Source organism: Protomyctophum parallelum (genome assembly GCF_964188405.1).
Source record: "Protomyctophum parallelum genome assembly, chromosome: 7".
Lineage (NCBI taxonomy): Eukaryota > Metazoa > Chordata > Actinopteri > Myctophiformes > Myctophidae > Protomyctophum > Protomyctophum parallelum.
Window position 1 is genome coordinate 49,612,633 of NC_139705.1, and position 19,267 is coordinate 49,631,899.

The window sequence follows — 19,267 nt, forward strand, 5'->3', positions numbered from 1 at the left end:
AGATGGAAAGTCATACTGTGCATTTTCTTTTTTCAGTTAAACAAAAGTTATAAAAGAACAAAGGCAAGTGCTCTCAAATGAGCTCTATTCATACTTTGTTCTAACTACGCTGTGAGTTTGTAAGTTGGCTCTAAAGCATAAATTGGGCTTTTGAAAGGGTGAGAACTCAGAGGTCATGCTCACACAGTCAGTAATAGATCATAGATGAAAGGATAAGCCCTGAGGTGAACTACAAGCACACTGAGGATGAGCATAAGGATCAAAGTTAAAGGCCTTGAATGAGTCAGAACATACACATTAAAATACTATTAGTTCCATGTAATCTGTGAAGACAGATTCAGACCTCCGCAGTTGAATCAAATTAAAAATATTTTATAATTTCTTTCCTTTTTTTGCCGATGGGTTCAGAGATTGATTTAAATGTAGTGGCAAATGACGGTATAAGGGAAACTTTTTATCTTGCCAGTGTTATACAGTTGTTTCAATGATCATCAACAACATCAACATTATGTTGCTGGACCCCCTCGAAAACGAGATGATACATCTCAAGGGAATATCCTTTCTCAATAAAGGTTCATATATATCAACAATGCACTTGCCAATAATGGAAGCTAAAGCCCCTCTGCCTGGGGCAATGTTCTGGTCTCCAGACTCCAGCTCATTCATTCATTCATTCATTCATTCATTCATTCATTCATTCATTCATTCATTCATTCATTCATTCATTTAAAAGACTGCTGTTCAGCCTCAGCCACTCTAACCTTTCCTGCCCTTTCACTTGTTGCGGTTGAATCATCTTTTCAGAGACACTGATGTGGTTTTACTGATAACAAGAATGGCCTGCAGGCCCTGAGGGTGTACAGCTGAATAGACCTGCAATATGAACTACATAGCCGCTATTCTCTATACATAATGAACATGCTCTCTGCCTTTTCCATTCATAAAGGGCGTGTAAGTGATGTGTTTTTGTAAAGACAAAGTATTTTTGTTAAAAGTTAAAGATCTATAACAGGGGTCCTCAATAGGCGGACCGTGGTCCACGACCGGACCGCGGACCACCTCTCTGTGGACCCGGGACAAATACAAAATAAAACTTGACAAAAAAAAGTGCCTCAACACAATACCTCTCATTTGCTGTGAATTTTTGGAGGGGAATATTTGTGAAACATTTTATTTCCATACTCTGCACCCCAGTATTGGTTGGTTGGGATGGGGAACCGATTTGTATAAGCTTGCCTTGGTGTGACTGTACTAAACAGGCATAGAGCCCCGCTCTCCGCTGGCCCATGCCATGTTCATGGGACCTTAGTCTCTTTCAAAAAATATTAGTGGACCTTCAGCATTTCTAGTCAAGGACCTCAGAGTTAAGGCCTATTCATAGTCTGGATTTTCGGTGGTGAGGTGACCGTGTAAAAAGAGAGAGAAGGGCTGGAGCGGTGGCGGTGGTTTGCTCTTCACCGCGGCTCAGTGACGTCATGTTGTAGTTCGGTGGTCACCTCACCACCGAAAATCCAGACTATGTATGAGCCTTTAAGGATCCATTTGGACCGCTGGCGATCCCCGGAGTCCATGTTGAGAACCAATGATTTATAGTAGTCAAGTCAAAGGCTATTATATCACTATCACAATAATAATGTCGCAAAGGGCTGCATATGAAAACAGAACAATATTAAAAGCACATTTTAAGGAGTGTTCAAGTATACAGCTGTACTGCCCGTACATAATAAGTAACAGTAAGTAAACATAGCTCAATGTACATACAATTTACACACTATACTCATAATTATGCACACACATAAAACACTGTAAACAAAGGATAAAACTGACGCACAGCCTTAATGTCTATAGGCCTATCATGTACAGTGTACCAGCTGCTATGCTTATCCACCTTACAGTATGTCTAACTTCATACAGTACACACTACTGTACGAAATATATTCTGTAGTATACCTTTGTTTGATTATTTTCCCCCTTATCCCCACCTCCCCCTTTCTTTGTCTTACTCTTTCTAAAAAAATATATATATAATAAAAAAAAAATATATATATATACCGGTAGGCCTACAGCTCCATCTCAATTAATTAGAATATTGTGTAAAAGTATTTTTTTCCCCCCTAATCAAGCAGTTCAGTTTATTTATTTTGGTCATTAAAAACAGATTAATACAGTGCCTGCTTTGTTTGTTTTTTGCAAAAGAAACATTGGCCAAAAAGGTGTAGGCTGAAGCCTAAGCTTATTGTGCCTGCCCTTCTAACATAAAGCTTTCATAGGTGAAATAATACAACAAAGCAAACAACAGAAAGGAAAAAACAAACAAACAAACAAAACAAAAGAAGAAAAACAAAAACAAAGAAAGAGGACGAAACAGTTAACAGGAACAAGACAAAAACAACAAAAAGAACATCATATCAATGTTCTATAAGCTTGTCAACATACTGAAGCACAATGTACTCTAAAAAGATGGCTGTGTTGAAACCATTGTTAGTTGGTTGTCAGTGGATCATTACCAGCAGATAACATGGCCTAAATCATCACTGTGTTTTGTCATGTTCAGAGTCTCAACACTATGATATTTTAACCTCTGTACATTGACAAGCTTTATGTCGATGCTGATATTTATTTTTTCTTTTCCAGGAGCACACTCCTGACACTTGCCCACAGAGCCAAAACTACTATAACTGGTGTACTGGGTTACTGTTAGGGCTGTAAAAAAAAAAACGATTCGAGTTAGAATCGCGATTCTAATGCCGTCCAATTCAGAATCGATTCTCATTTTCCAAAAATCGATTTTTCATGCACAGGTACTACCTGTGCATGCAATGCATTATGGCCTGGGTTTCTGCATAGTGCATTTACTACCAGCTAAGCTAAGCCTGCCAATTGTATTTATTTTACACCTGTTTTAATACTAATGTATTGTTCTGGTATTGAGTGAGAAGAGATTTTGTAACTTTTGTACTGGTTCAAATTTGTGCAAGCTAAATAAATGAGACATGTTCTTACTCTTACTCTTACCTTTGTGTGTTTAAATCATTCAGTTGATAAAACCTTTACAATTATACAAGCTTTTTACTAAATGTACTCTGCTTTCATGCCAGAAGACTGGAGTAGATCATGCTAAAATTCTATTTAATTGTTTTTAATAAAAATAAAAAACTGCTTTAGAATCGGGAAAAAATCTTTTTTGAATCGAGAATCGGAAAAATCGAAAAGATCGTTTTTGAATCGAATCGTCACCCCAAGAATCGGAATCGAATTGAATCGAATCGTGGGACACCTAAAGATTTGCAGCCCTAGTTACTGTGCTTAACTGACCAGTCAACTGGCCTGACCTGAACCCCACAGAGAATCTCCGTTGTATTGTCAAGAGGAAGGTGTCAGACATAAGACATAAGAACAATACAAATACAGTTACGGCTATTATGAAAGCAAACCTGGACTTCCATGACACCTCAACAGTGCCACAGCAGGCTGATCACCTCCATGCCACGCCCCATCGATGAAATAATTTGTTCAAAAGTAGCCCAGACCAAGTATTAACTGCATACATTGATATACTTTTCAGATGGTCGACATTTCTCGTTTCTCGTAAAATATTATGTAGTGGTCTCGTAAAATATTCAAATATTTTGAGATATGATTTTTTGATTTTTTGAGCTGTACACCATAATCATCAACGATAAAACAAAAAAATGTTTTAAATACTTGAAATTTCACTTTTTGAACGGAAGAAAATTTACTTTTACACAATATTCTAATTAATTGGGATGGAGCTGTATATATAAACGATGGAAGCGTGTTGCAAAAAAACAAATTTCACCCACTGTTTTACAGCTGTAAAGCTTTGATGTGACAATGAAGATGATTCTGAACTGTAATGTGGTCTACACCTTCGCATGACTGTAGTGTAAATCTTCGCAGTCAGGTGGAGTCCTTGTACTGTATGTCCAAAACTACTCCTTTTCTATCATTAATATGAAAATAATAATAATAGATTATTGTGAAAACAGCAGATCTACAAGCTCGCAACGAGCCGCATCGCAACACGATGCGAGTCTTGTAGATCTGCTATTTTGACTGCTTTTGTGTGACACTGTAGTATGACGAAGTCGGACTAACTTTAACTTATGCCCCCTGACGACACCGAAACGAGGAGGAGGCGTCACACCCGCTTTATCCGGCCTTCGCCAGGCACAAACATTCCTTTGTCCCGGTCTTCATTCGCACACTGAATGCTGCTGTGGGTAGATCTAGGATATAACCTTACGATGAGCACTTTTCACTTTTTACTGTATTATCTCGTGCCTATGTCTATGCACATGCACTTTTATGACCTGTCGCATAGCACTTTAATGCCTGCACTTTAATGGTTGTGTGCACCTTTGTACTCTGGTATCCGCTATGTGAACTGTTTGTTGTCTGTACTGTTTCATTCATTGTTTATTGTACTGTCTATGCTGCAACCCAATTTGCCCTTCGGGGACACTAAATAAACTTGAACCTTGAACCTTGACGGTATGACCGGGGAAGCATTTGAAAATGGCGGGAGGCAAGGCAACAGTCTGGCCACGCAAGACTACTTTCTCGGTGAAATGCTTTTTTGTGTTACTCACTGGAGCAGTACACGTGTCCTCCTGCGATGGTGGGCGGGGGGGAGCTGGAGCTGAGCGAGGCAGTGTCGTCGTCCTGGGAGCACCCGGCCTGGATGGCGCGCAGGTAGCTGTGGCTGCGTGAGCGGAAACACGTGGGCGCCGGAAGGTCCAGCGCCTCCACCGCCTGGGAGGCGGAGCCCGTCCCCTCGCAGTACGCCGGCATGGAGGCCAGCGAGCGCCCACAGCTCTGCCCGCAGACCTGTGGATCACATGACGGGGCACTGAGGTTTGACATAATGCTGCAATGGAGCAGAGATGGCGTGTGACCTGTAGTAGTCAGTTAACAGAGTGCATTTACTTGAGTACTGTATTTCAGTAACTTAGCCCATTTACGATGGGAACCCCTTTTGGGGTTCTTGTTGCTATGTACACTACATAGCAACATAACATTTTTTGGTAATTTTATAATAAATATTTGAACTTTCCAGAAAACGTCTAAAAAAGGCGTTTTTAGAATCAGCCTCAGTCCTGAAAGTATGACTGCGTTCCACTACTGTACATTTCAAAGACAAACCTTTGATTCCACTACATTTCTAAGAAGGGACAAAACCTACTTCATGAATTAACCACGACTAACTTTACTTATACACTTTCAAGTATAATGAAAATCTTTCTCGCAATGCATTGTCAGCTTGTATATTCGCAGGGCATGTACAAAACTTTTACAAATATTTTATTTTATTTAAGCCTAATATATCCCCCGGCCACCCTGCAGCTAGATGTTGGCTTTTCATATGGGAGACCCGTTTTCGAATTCCAGGCGTTGCACAGTTCTCGTTTTTGCAACTATGCTTAAACCTAACCCAGTGAAACTATGCCTAAACCTGTCCCTAACCCTATCATCAGTAAAGCTATGCCTGCTAGGCCGAGGGAGCCAACCAGGTAAGGCGGGTCTATCCTCCCACTGAGCATTGTTGTAGTCTAATAGACGTCTAAATGGCAAAACAATTGGTCTAAAAACGGGGGTAAAAATAGTCTAAAAATTAAAGTGCAGACCTTGATTAGCCTGGCTACCAGTGGGCCGCGACCGTAAGGTGCCGCTCAAGTTATGATATGATTTTCTTTTCTTTTGACAGGCAGGCAAAGTGAGTGATAAAATAAACCCTCTTCTATCTTGAATCATTTTGTCAGCATTCTTGTGAGAGCAACAAAGGGTTGTGTAGTTGTGTTTGTATCATTTATGTTGTTCTGTAAAAGTGTTTGTATTAGGGCTTGTTTGTTTGTGTGTGCCTCGACGGAGCGGGTTTAGTTTCTGCTATCTGCGTGCTGGTTGTGGTGGGCCGGTCTGGGCCAAATTCACACGAAAATGACCGGGCCAAATCTTTGTCCCAGTCCAGCCCTGTGTGTTATTGACACCTCTTCCGCCATTGGACTGGATTTGTCACCTTATATGACCACTGAAAGAGAGCACTTAGGTTGTCTTGGAGGTTCTTAGAACTATAATTTCACTATTGTGTTCTGTCAGAGATGCTGTGAAAAAAGGCCCAGCCGGATTGGCAAGGCAGGGCGTGTGAGTGTGACACAACATTCTGCCTCATACGGCTCCCCGTTTCACTTCAATGTATTTCTCATCCACAACCTGACCGACCTGGCGGTGGATTAACCGCCTCCAAAGAACTCGAAAATATACAAGCACGTTAATTTCCCCTGTTCCTACTTCACTGCATGGCTACCCCGTTGAGCTCATGAGAATTGATTTTAAAGTGGTATTGTTTGTTTGTAAATCACCGATTGGCACCTCCTTGCATTTCTGACCTTCTGAACCCTAGCTTATTATACGCCTCCCTGTAATCTTAGATCCGCAGACAAGCTGTTGTTCAAGGCCCCAGAACAAGATTTATAACAGAAGGATAGAGTAGGGCTTTTGCTGTAAGTGTGGAATTATTATTACACTTGTGGAATAAACATCCACTGGAAATTAGACTGGCTACTTCAATATCCACTTTTCAAACACTTCAAAGGTTTAAAAACCCTATATTAAAAACTCTCTTCTAAAAACTCTCTTTCAAAAAACGTAATCGGCCCATTTTGCGTCCGTATTTTGTTAAATAAATGCAGAGAGACTATAGTATACAATCTACAGACAATAAGCTACAACAGTATGAAACTAAACCAAACAGCATCAGTGTAAGACTAGACGGTATAGACGCTGATGCTATTGTGTTACACGTCATGCCTGTAAATCTGCAACGTCGGCATGCAATGCACCGTAAAATCACACACAATGTGCTGCATACACAGAGCGCCTTTTGTTTGTGTAGAAACGAAGGCAAAGCCGGCCTTAGCCACGTGACCCCGCCCCCAGGGCAGCTTCAACCGCTTCCATTTCAAGGATCCTTATGCATGGGTTTATTTTTATTTTTTTATCCCACGATTTTGTAACCCATTTTCCACCCCTGTGTCAATTATCTAATCGTGATCCTGGGCTCTACACACCCTCCAACCAACCTAGTCCCCATATATGGGGGACAAGGGGAGAGCAACGGACTTGAACTCATTCTTCCTTTATGCCGGAGTGTCCAAGTTGCTCCTTTACACCTGACAGGGGGGGAGTTTCCCTGGTTGGACGTAGCACGTGGAAGGAACACGTTATTCCAACCAGTTCCTTTCCCCTCCATCAGGCGCCCCGGCTGGCCAGGGGGAGGCAGTTTAGAGACCAGGATTACTGCATGTATTTTGTGAGGGTAGCTACCCTAGGGGACACGGGGAGAACATGTGAGGGTACCTACCCTAGGGGACACGGGGAGAACATATGAGGGTACCTACCTTAGGGGACACGGGGAGAACATGTGAGGGTAGCTACCCTAGGGGACACGGGGAGAACATGTGAGGGTAGCTACCCTAGGGGACACGGGGAGAACATGTGAGGGTAGCTACCCTAGGGGACACGGGAGAACATGTGAGGGTAGCTACCCTAGGGGACACGGGGAGAACATGTGAGGGTAGCTACCCTAGGGGACACGGGGAGAACATGTGAGGGTACCTACCCTAGGGGACACGGGGAGAACATGTGAGGGTACCTACCCTAGGGGACACGGGGAGAACATGTGAGGGTACCTACCCTAGGGGACACGGGGAGAACATGTGAGGGTAGCTACCCTAGGGGACACGGGGAGAACATGTGAGGGTATCTACCCTAGGGGACACGGGGAGAACATGTGAGGGTACCTACCCTAGGGGACACGGGGAGAACATGTGAGGGTAGCTACCCTAGGGGACACGGGGAGAACATGTGAGGGTACCTACCCTAGGGGACACGGGGAGAACATGTGAGGGTAGCTACCCTAGGGGACACAGGGAGAACATGTGAGGGTACCTACCCTAGGGGACACAGGGAGAACATGTGAGGGTACCTACCCTAGGGGACACGGGGAGAACATGTGAGGGTATCTACCCTAGGGGACACGGGGAGAACATGTGAGGGTAGCTACCCTAGGGGACACGGGGAGAACATGTGAGGGTATCTACCCTAGGGGACACGGGGAGAACATGTGAGGGTATCTACCCTAGGGGACACGGGGAGAACATGTGAGGGTAGCTACCCTAGGGGACACGGGGAGAACATGTGAGGGTACCTACCCTAGGGGACACGGGGAGAACATGTGAGGGTAGCTACCCTAGGGGACACGGGGAGAACATGTGAGGGTATCTACCCTAGGGGACACGGGGAGAACATGTGAGGGTATCTACCCTAGGGGACACGGGGAGAACATGTGAGGGTACCTACCCTAGGGGACACGGGGAGAACATGTGAGGGTACCTACCCTAGGGGACACGGGGAGAACATGTGAGGGTAGCTACCCTAGGGGACACGGGGAGAACATGTGAGGGTACCTACCCTAGGGGACACGGGGAGAACATGTGAGGGTACCTACCCTAGGGGACACGGGGAGAACATGTGAGGGTACCTACCCTAGGGGACACGGGGAGAACATGTGAGGGTACCTACCCTAGGGGACACGGGGAGAACATGTGAGGGTACCTACCCTAGGGGACACGGGGAGAACATGTGAGGGTATCTACCCTAGGGGACACGGGGAGAACATGTGAGGGTATCTACCCTAGGGGACACGGGGAGAACATGTGAGGGTACCTACCCTAGGGGACACGGGGAGAACATGTGAGGGTAGCTACCCTAGGGGACACGGGGAGAACATGTGAGGGTATCTACCCTAGGGGACACGGGGAGAACATGTGAGGGTACCTACCCTAGGGGACACGGGGAGAACATGTGAGGGTACCTACCCTAGGGGACACGGGGAGAACATGTGAGGGTACCTACCCTAGGGGACACGGGGAGAACATGTGAGGGTACCTACCCTAGGGGACACGGGGAGAACATGTGAGGGTAGCTACCCTAGGGGACACGGGGAGAACATGTGAGGGTAGCTACCCTAGGGGACACGGGGAGAACATGTGAGGGTATCTACCCTAGGGGACACGGGGAGAACATGTGAGGGTACCTACCCTAGGGGACACGGGGAGAACATGTGAGGGTAGCTACCCTAGGGGACACGGGGAGAACATGTGAGGGTACCTACCCTAGGGGACACGGGGAGAACATGTGAGGGTAGCTACCCTAGGGGACACGGGGAGAACATGTGAGGGTACCTACCCTAGGGGACACGGGGAGAACATGTGAGGGTAGCTACCCTAGGGGACACGGGGAGAACATGTGAGGGTAGCTACCCTAGGGGACACGGGGAGAACATGTGAGGGTACCTACCCTAGGGGACACGGGGAGAACATGTGAGGGTAGCTACCCTAGGGGACACGGGGAGAACATGTGAGGGTACCTACCCTAGGGGACACGGGGAGAACATGTGAGGGTAGCTACCCTAGGGGACACGGGGAGAACATGTGAGGGTACCTACCCTAGGGGACACGGGGAGAACATGTGAGGGTACCTACCCTAGGGGACACAGGGAGAACATGTGAGGGTATCTACCCTAGGGGACACGGGGAGAACATGTGAGGGTATCTACCCTAGGGGACACGGGGAGAACATGTGAGGGTACCTACCCTAGGGGACACGGGGAGAACATGTGAGGGTAGCTACCCTAGGGGACACGGGGAGAACATGTGAGGGTAGCTACCCTAGGGGACACGGGGAGAACATGTGAGGGTAGCTACCCTAGGGGACACGGGGAGAACATGTGAGGGTAGCTACCCTAGGGGACACGGGGAGAACATGTGAGGGTACCTACCCTAGGGGACACGGGGAGAACATGTGAGGGTACCTACCCTAGGGGACACGGGGAGAACATGTGAGGGTACCTACCCTAGGGGACACGGGGAGAACACTTATGCATGGGTTTGATGTCGTCGCTGTCGGGTGGAAAACCTCATTATTATTGTCCAAAACTGTTACTTTTCAGGATTCAAATTCAGAAATAGCAAAAAGTAGCAGATCGACAAGCAACAAATAAAAAATGCATCGCTTCGTGTCGCATTTCAAGACGAGTTTAGCGCTTCATGTGGATCTGATACTTTTGATGCTTTTCTGCCGTCGCTCCCGTCCGTCGGTCGCTAAAGACCGACCGATGGATGAGGGTACAAAAGTCCTACCAAAACGGACCTTTTTCCGTGCCAAGGTTCTGTATCTTTGTCCTGCATGGCATGAGGTTGAAAAAACGTATATGTGAATATATGTAACTTATCCCATTCTGACCTGAGATCAGATTCATACGAGGTTTCCACTGGACACACACTGGTCTGATTAACCCATTCTGACCTGAGATTGGATTCTATAGAAATGTCAGTCGCTCTTCGATTTTTTCAAAAATAGCAGACCTACAAGCTCGTATCGCGCCACTCGGTGGCGTGATATGAGCTTGTAGATCTGCTATTTTTCAATAGCTAAAGCATAACATGATGCCAACACCAAAATGGGTGCACGGTCAGAATGGGTTAATGTACTATTTGCATAATTTGTAAACCCCTGAATAATCTTCAATAAAGTATATATAAAAAGGAAAAAGCGATACATGGGGGATGATCAGTGTCATGTGATTTACTGTCCTTATTGTTCATAACAGAAAGTGTGGGTGTGGGAAGTCCGATGATCTTGGAAGCAATACGGGAAAAGTTTGTTTCTGTTAGGCATGGACAGTATGGTGTAGAAAGTTAGAAACAGTACAACAGAACAGGTTGAATAATACTTTTGTACAATAATAACAGACGATGAGGAGCAACAGATCAGATTATTTAAACAAAGTATGTGATGTTGTTGGGTGAAGGGCTAATACAGTCATATACCGAGTGGCGCGATACGAGCTTGTAGGTCTGCTATTTTTGAAAAATCGAAGAACGACTGACATAGAAACATAGCTTTTTCAGAAAACTGTCAGGATGTAGAAGACATTTTTAGAATCTGATCTCAGGTCAGAATGGGTTAAGTGTTTGTGGTCTATTATTACTAGAGCTCTAGAGGGGGAAGAAGGATGGGACCAAGTACATTACATCAGATCTTCAGTCAGCTGCTGCAGGATCTCTGTATACAATGTTGTGGCAGATACTGTAAGTTATGACGCTGTCTGAGGAGTATATATAGTGGAGAGACTTTCCCAAACAATCTGGCTGAGTCGGCATAATCTCACTGAAGATGATGATGATGATGAGACTTCTAGACTTCTAGTAAAACAGGGAGTGAAGAAAAGAAAGCAGTAGTGGTGATATTTAGCTGTGATTATGTCAACAGCAGTACTGCCACTGGTCATAGCATTCATAATGCATTCACAATTGTACCTTCATCGTTTGGAGAGGTAAATGCATGCATGCCTGCCTGCATGCTGCTGCATATTATTTGTCTTCTCTTTGTAGTATAATAAAGGTCATTTTCAGGTTGAAAACCGACAGCGACATCTTTGTCAACACCAACTACCTCAATCACACGGTGCTCAGGCCTGAACTGAAGCCCAAGGAAAACTACTTCACGCTTCACTGAGGCCCAAGGAAAACTACTTCACGCTTCACTGAGGCCCAAGGAAAACTACTTCACGCTTCACTGAGGCCCAAGGAAAACTACTTCACGCTTCACGGGCCAAATGTCTTGGAATTACAAGCCAATCCGAGACAGTAAGTCGTCAAGAGAGTGTCCAGAGAGATGTACCCAGAGAGATGTAAGGGTCCCCCCTTCTGCTATGGAACCGGCTATGTGTTCTCCGGGGTCTTGACTGCCAAGATCTAAAGAGCCTCTCTGGTTACATCCCCACGGCACGAAGGACCTCAGCCTTCACTGGAAGAGAGCATCCATAGACTCTTTTATGTTTGTTGGCAGCCAAGTCTATGGACTTTTATTTGTTTAGGGCAGCGGTTAACCCATTCTGACCTGAGATCAGATTCATACGAGGTTTCCGCCGGACACACACTGGTCTGATGAACCCATTCTGACCTGAGATCAGATTCATACAAGGTTTCCACTGGACACACACTGGTCTGATAAAACCCATTCTGACCTGAGATCAGATTCTAAAAAATTGATTTTTCAAAAAATAGCAGACCTACAAGCTCGTATCGCGCCACTCAGTGGCGCGATATGAGCTTGTAGATCTGCAATTTTTCAATAGCTAAAGCATAACATAATGCCAACACCAAAATGGGTGCCCGGTCAGAATGGGTTAAGGTGACTTTCCACCAAAGAAATCTTTCCAACAATTTTTCAAAAATAGCAGACCTATAAGCTCGTAGAGTGCAACACAATAGCATTTAATTCAGCACAAACCAGTCGGTCGATGCAACATTGTTTTTGCGCATTGTTCAGGTTTGTTTTTGAAGTGTAGTTGCTTATTTTGGGCTTGCTTTCAAGATTATTTTTGAAAATAGCTGATTATAAGAAAATGTCCTTCTGCACACCTACAGTGGACAGGTGCGTCGGATAACTGGAACTGAGAAGTAGAGAAAAATAATCCCGCACACTGTCTTCACGTAGTCAGATTAATTGAGCAACGTTTTGGTCGTCAGACCTTCATCAGGCATAAAGAAGAACAGTCAGTATTCAGTATTTTAGCTGTGACGTGAGCGCCCCCTCCTGAGATACTTCCGGGTCCTTCTTTTGTGTCGCTTTTGTGTCCCCATGGAGTTATACTGTGACGCTCCGTCAGACTAAATCTGAGACGAAAACAACCACGAAAGTCTCATTTTACCGCTTTCCTAGAAACAACAAAGCTGCTGCTCTCCAAAATCTGGCTGTGACAGGCCGTCTGCCCCACATGGAATACTATCGCCATTTTATTTGATTGTGTCAACTAAATCCTCATTAATGCAAACTAGATTCAACATACTCAAGCCTGCACACATTCTAAATATCCCCCGAAATATTTTACCGAGCAAATGGACTGTTGCCACCTTCAATAATAATGATAATAATAGTCTTTATTGTCTCCACATCATATATTTTTGTTGTCATGGACACTTGTACAAAACATTAATAATTACTACTCGAGTTGGAAGCATTAAGACCCATTTTAACCCTCTATATGGCTTCCTTTCTGAAAAATAACGTCAATTTAAAAAGATTCACGCGTTTAGATATTCTATTTACAATGGGATGCGGACGGGAGCTGGTGCCACTTGGACCCGGACGTAACGTAGCACTACAAAATGACGTCGGACTTAAATACTGAATTAGTACAGCTCTGGGATCAGCGCGGGGGCCAATCAGATTCACCGCGCCAATCCGTTACCATGGAGAGGGACTGCCCACAGGGGGGTACAGGTGGTATATTCTTTCCATGATAAAAGGAATACCTTTAACCCATTCTGACCTGAGATCAGATTCATACGAGGTTTCCACTGGACACACACTGGTCTGATTAAGGTGTACTGACTGAGGCAACAAAAAAATATTGGACAATTATACAAATAAAGCATGTCCCTGGAGGGCATAATATCCAATAAGTGTATTAGGGGTCAGACCTAGTAAATGGTCTGTACTCAAAAACACCAAAAAGACATCAAACACAATGACAGCTTTTAAAAGACTGTAACAACGGGACATAAAACGGCACAAAAGTATCGAAAACTCTCTAAAAAAAAGGTAGAAAAAACCCCTCAAAATCACAACATCACATTCAATAGGAGGAGTTCATCATTTAAACCTTTTGGGGCTAGGGTGTCGCAAGTTAAGATCCAATGTGCCTCACGTCTCTTGACCCATTCTGACCTGAGATCAGATTCATACGAGGTTTCCACTGGACACACACTGGTCTGATGAACCCATTCTGACCTGAGATCAGATTCTAAAAATGTCAGTCGTTCTTCGATTTAAAAAAAAATAGCAGACCTACAAGCTCGTATCGCGCCACTCGGTGGCGCGATATGAGCTTGTAGATCTGCTATTTTTCAATAGCTAAAGCATAACATGATGCTGACACCAAAATGGGTGCCCGTTCAGAATGGGTTAAGGAAGAGGTCATGGTTTCCACCTCTTCAGAGGTGGCAGAGGAACGAGGAAGCGTATTATATCATGTTTCATGACATTAAAATGAACGGCAAACCGGGTATTCCCTGTCGTTTCCGCCAACAGCTGATGAAATCACCAGTTTCACCAGCTATAGTGGTGAAACACGGTTGCTTCTTTCTTTTGGGCTTGTTTCCATAGACCTGAGTCGCTTGTTTCACTCACCGGAGTCTAGTAGTACCAAAACAAAACACACATACTATTTTTGCCTAGCTTTGCTTTGGAGTTAATTGATGGTTGAGATTGAGAATATGGTATGATATCTAGTTCAAATGTGCGACTGGCCTGCTTCTGCTTCTGCTTCTACACCAGTATAGTCAGCCGACAGCCCTGAAACATGATGAGCAGATATACCTGTAGGTCCACTCTAGAGTATTTAATTACCCCACTCATCACTACCACACAGATATCGGTGGCTACTGAGGTCAGCAGTGGCGTTTTATTTATTTTTTCTTAATTTGTAGTGTGTGGACCATGCGGTGACATTGATCAAATCTTGATAAAAACGCTTCTATATTATTTAGGCCCCCACAATCTAAAGCTATGTTTCTATGTCAGTGGTTCTTCGATTAAAAAAAATAGCAGACCTACAAGCTCGTAGCACGCCACTCGGTGGCGCGCTATGAGCTTGTAGATCTGCTATTTTTCAATAGCTAAAATGTGCTGCACAAGGTGCCCTTTTTTCACTTGAGCACCTGCCCCTCTAAATGTCTGTGCACGCCACTGGAGGTCAGCAACCGACCAAACATGGCCAGTTCTTCATTAATGGGTTCCGAATTGGTTTGGAGAGTTGCATGTATGGTTTTACAGTAAGCTTCTCCCCGTCCGTCTGGCCGGCGCCCGCCCAAATAGCAGCTATACTAATGAGGGAAGATACTACGTCCATTTTCAAACATACTGATCTTAATGTACACTAAACTTCATCAGGAATATAAAACGATTAGTCTCAAGAGCCTCTTTCCTGCCCCTGTCTCGGTTGGATTATTCACATTTAACCAAAATGCATATAGCTCATCGTGTTAAATGCTCTCTCGCTCAGCTCTAGTAGATTGGACAAGTTTTTTTTTCTCTTCAATGATTATCCCATTCATCACATCCACTCTGTCTCTCCTTATAGGTGCTGGCGTTGCTCAAACTATTTCATTATCTTAATGAGCCGTTCTGTGCCAAGCCCAGCGAGTGTTTGTGCAACAGACAGACCATAATAGCTCCCGTTTATGAAGCATGTATTTATTTACCTGTCAGCAAAAGCTACAGGCAGTATTTCCAATTGCCAGTACTTTTACTCCTACTCCGCTACATCTCAGATGCAAATATCATACTTTTACTCCACTACATTTATTTGAAAACTTTAGTTACTATAGTTATACTTTCTAGATTTGTATTATTATTACAAAAAACATAGGGTACAGTAACCACTTCAACCCTATATATACATTTGATTTCGGCCATTTGAAAATTGCAGATCTACAAGCTTGCGATGCAACGCATTGTGAACTTGTATAGATCTGCTATTTTCAAAAGATTTGTATACATTTGAAAACTTGAAATGAGACATTCTGCATACTTTTACTGTTGGTACTTGCCAATACTTTTGAACTTTTTTTTTTTACTCAAGTAAGTAAAACCTTTGAGTACTTTTCCCACCACTTGTAGCTTTGTAGCTGACAGTGTGAACGCAAAACCCAGAGTACTCGGGCTGCTATGTGGAACTTCATATTTGGGTAGAGTCACGTCATATTGATGAGGTCATAATATTCATTATTAATGATGTCACCATATTAGTTCATATTTGGGAAAGAGCGAAGGACATCAGATCTTTATGCTCATTAACAGGACCGATATATTCACACTCTTTAACAGCAGGCTGTGTGTTGTGGAAGCAGCACCATGGCCCCCAGGATCCGGTCCTGGTTTCTGCTGGTACTCTACGGTCTGCTCATCTCGGAGCGCCTCCTGGCGATGAAGAAGAGAGACTACTACGACGTACTGGGCGTGCACAAGGACGAGTCCGACCGGCAGATCAAGAAGGCCTTCCACAAGCTGGCCCGGAAGTACCACCCGGACAGAAACAAGAGCCCCGGCGCCGAGGCCAAGTTCAGAGAGATAGCGGAGGCTTACGAGACCCTGATGGACGGCAAGAAGCGGCGCGAGTACGACCAGTTTGGTCACGACTCGCCCCCGCCTGCTGGAGGATGGGGGGGCAGAGGAGGAGGAGGAGGAGGAGGAGGAGGCAGCGACTACGACTTCCAGCATCACTACCAGTCGTTCAACTTCGACGACTGGTTCAAGGACTTCGACGCGTTCAGTCACCACCAGCAGCAGCAGCAGCAGCAGCAACGCCGGCAGAAGAATCACGTTCAAGGGAACGCCAAGAACAACAAACACAAAAGCCAGCGGTCGTCCAAACAGGGCGCCGCGTTCGGTGGACTTTTCCAGGAGTTGTTCTCGTTGGACGGTGGGCGTGGTGGTGCCCCCCCCGGCGCTGGGAGACCGTCCCATGGCTCAGGGGAGCAGCAGCAGCAAAGGCAGTGCCGTACGGTGACCCGGCGCAGTGGGAACATGGTGTCTACTTACACCGTATGCTCCTGAGACTGCTGGGAAACCAACCCATTCTGACCTGAGATCAGATTCATAACGAGGTTTTCACTGGACACACACTGGGTCTGATTAACCCATTCTGACCTGAGATCAGATTCTAAAAAATGTCAGTCGTTCTTTTTCAAAAATAGCAGACCTACAAGCTTGTATCGCGCCACTCGGTGGCGCGATATGAGCTTGTAGATCTGCTATTTTTAAATAGCTAAAGCATGACATGATGCTGACACCAAAATGGGTTCCCGTTCAGAATGGGTTAAAGTTGTCCTGAAATGGCTTTTTTTGCTACATTTTTGCTATGTTTATAGCTCAGAAACCAATCACAGTGCCATGCAGCCGACGGTCCTGTTCCCTGTTTCCCCGAGAGGTGTGAACTCTGAACTCTATAGAGATGGAGAAAATGTAATTTTTATTGACACTGAACCCCTGATTGCTCCTGATGTGCAGGTTGGTGCCTTGCATGGTTTCCGCTGCCATCGGTGTGTGAATGTGTGAATGTAATGCACAATCTACGTAAAGCGCCTTGGATAAAGGCGCTATATAAATGCACCATTTACAGACAGACAGACAGACAGACAGACAGACAGACAGACAGACAGACAGACAGACAGACAGACAGACAGACAGACAGACAGACAGACAGTGTAGTCTGCTGTAGTGTAATCAAAGCCATAAATAGATGCTTGGTTTTTGGTCGCTAACTCTTATTGCTGTATACTTATTGAAGCCGTGTCATGTTTTCCAGATGGAGACTGCAGGTTGGGAACTGGGGACACTGTTTGATTTAAGGCCAGTCGTTGTCAACCTTTAGACTTTTAAATCTCTGGGATCACAACTACACTACTATCAGAGTATTGTACAGCAGTGATTCTCAACTATTTAATTTAGCATTTCAATATATGCATAAGGCAACAGACCCCCCCCCATTTGATATATTTCAGGACCCTTACCATTTGGTTCCATTAGTACACCCCCCCATTTGATATATTTTGGGACCCTTAACATTTGGTTCCATTAGTACACCCCCCCCATTTGATATATTTTGGGACCCTTAACATTTGGTTCCATTAGTACACCCCCCCATTTGATATATTCTGGGACCCTTAACATTTGGTTCCATTAGTACACCCCCCCATTTGATATATTTTGGGACCCTTAACATTTGGTTCCATTAGTACACCCTCCCATTTGATATATTCTGGGACCCTTAACATTTGGTTCCATTAGTACACCCCCCCATTTGATATATTTTGGGACCCTTAACATTTGGTTCCATTAGTACACCCTCCCATTTGATATATTCTGGGACCCTTAACATTTGGTTCCATTAGTACACCCCCCCATTTGATATATTTTGGGACCCTTAACATTTGGTTCCATTAGTACACCCCCCCATTTGATATATTCTGGGACCCTTAACATTTGGTTCCATTAGTACACCCCCCCATTTGATATATTCTGGGACCCTTAACATTTGGTTCCATTAGTACACTCACAACCCATAGGGGTCAATTTGGACTCCTGATGGTGCACAGACCATTGATTGATTTGGGCTAATATGTGTGTGTTTTTTAGCGGTGCAACCACTTCTACATCCAGCATGCAATGTCCGTGTGCCTGTTTGTTTGTGTGTGTACCTGTGTGAGCACGAGTGGTGTGCGCATGCGTGAAATTGGAACGAGAGAAGTATGTGACATGGCTGCCACCTGCTGGACGCAAACGATACAGAGAAGAAATTGGAACGATACAGAGAAGAAATTGGAACGATACAAATTGGAACGATACAGAGAACCAATAGACGGGAGTTGCACCACTTGGTTCACACTGGTGTGATTTTTTTTTATCATGATGGCTTCTTCCAAACAAGAATCTTCACAGGTTAGTGTACAAATAGGTCCATGGATGAAAGCCACTATTATTTAAATGTCCGTTTAATTTTGTTCACATGGATTCATGATGTGCTTATGGTTGGGCCATGTGCATTTTCAGAGCACGTTTATTAATGATTAATCAATCGCTTGTGTTCTTTCTGGCTGGGATTAATGGAACTAACGCATATTTGAAGAAAAATGCCATGATTTAATTTTTGCTTTATTTGCTTTCTTTTTTGCTTTATTTGCTTTAAAGGATAATTCCATGCTAGAAGGCTTTCTTACCTTTATTTGTATAGTTGGTACATCCCCACCAAAGATGTCCAGGTGTTATTTTGTGCAAAAGTCCATTATTGGCTATTTCCCCTAATATAAACCCTCAATGGGGGTTGGGTTTTTGTGCTAATTTGCTTATTTTCCATTGAAATAAGTAGTAAAGTGTGTCGCTTGGGATACTATGCCCTATACAATTCAATGCAGTTCAATTAGATTAATTGAGGGCTTTCAGAGCCGTATATTGATACGAATAGTTTGACTGTTCAATATCACACGCAGCCGTTACTCTCGACAATTAGCAACAACACCACCTTTCCTCATCCTGTCGTCCCTTCACAATTAAAGTGTCTCCCCTTTACCCCCCAATGCTGCACATTTTACCATGTTATTTACATAAAATAGGTGTAACT

The 19,267-nt window shown here is 44.4% G+C and overlaps 2 protein-coding genes across 2 annotated transcripts in view; one reads left to right on the top strand and one right to left on the bottom strand.

Moving 5' to 3' along the window:
• Positions 1-19,267, bottom strand: part of dlgap4a (discs, large homolog-associated protein 4a) — a gene marked incomplete at its 5' end in the record, with an annotated part of 75,191 nt that overhangs the window by 33,296 nt on the left and 22,628 nt on the right. Inside the window, one exon of the mRNA XM_083768410.1 lies at positions 4,614-4,851. Coding sequence (XP_083624536.1) covers positions 4,614-4,851 — 238 coding nt within the window. The remainder of the gene's footprint in view (positions 1-4,613; positions 4,852-19,267) is intronic.
• Positions 16,003-16,704, top strand: LOC310861301 (dnaJ homolog subfamily B member 9-like; the record flags this gene model as incomplete). Its single annotated transcript, XM_083768702.1, has 1 exon — positions 16,003-16,704. One exon carries the CDS (start codon positions 16,003-16,005, stop codon positions 16,702-16,704), a length of 702 nt encoding a protein of 233 aa, XP_083624828.1.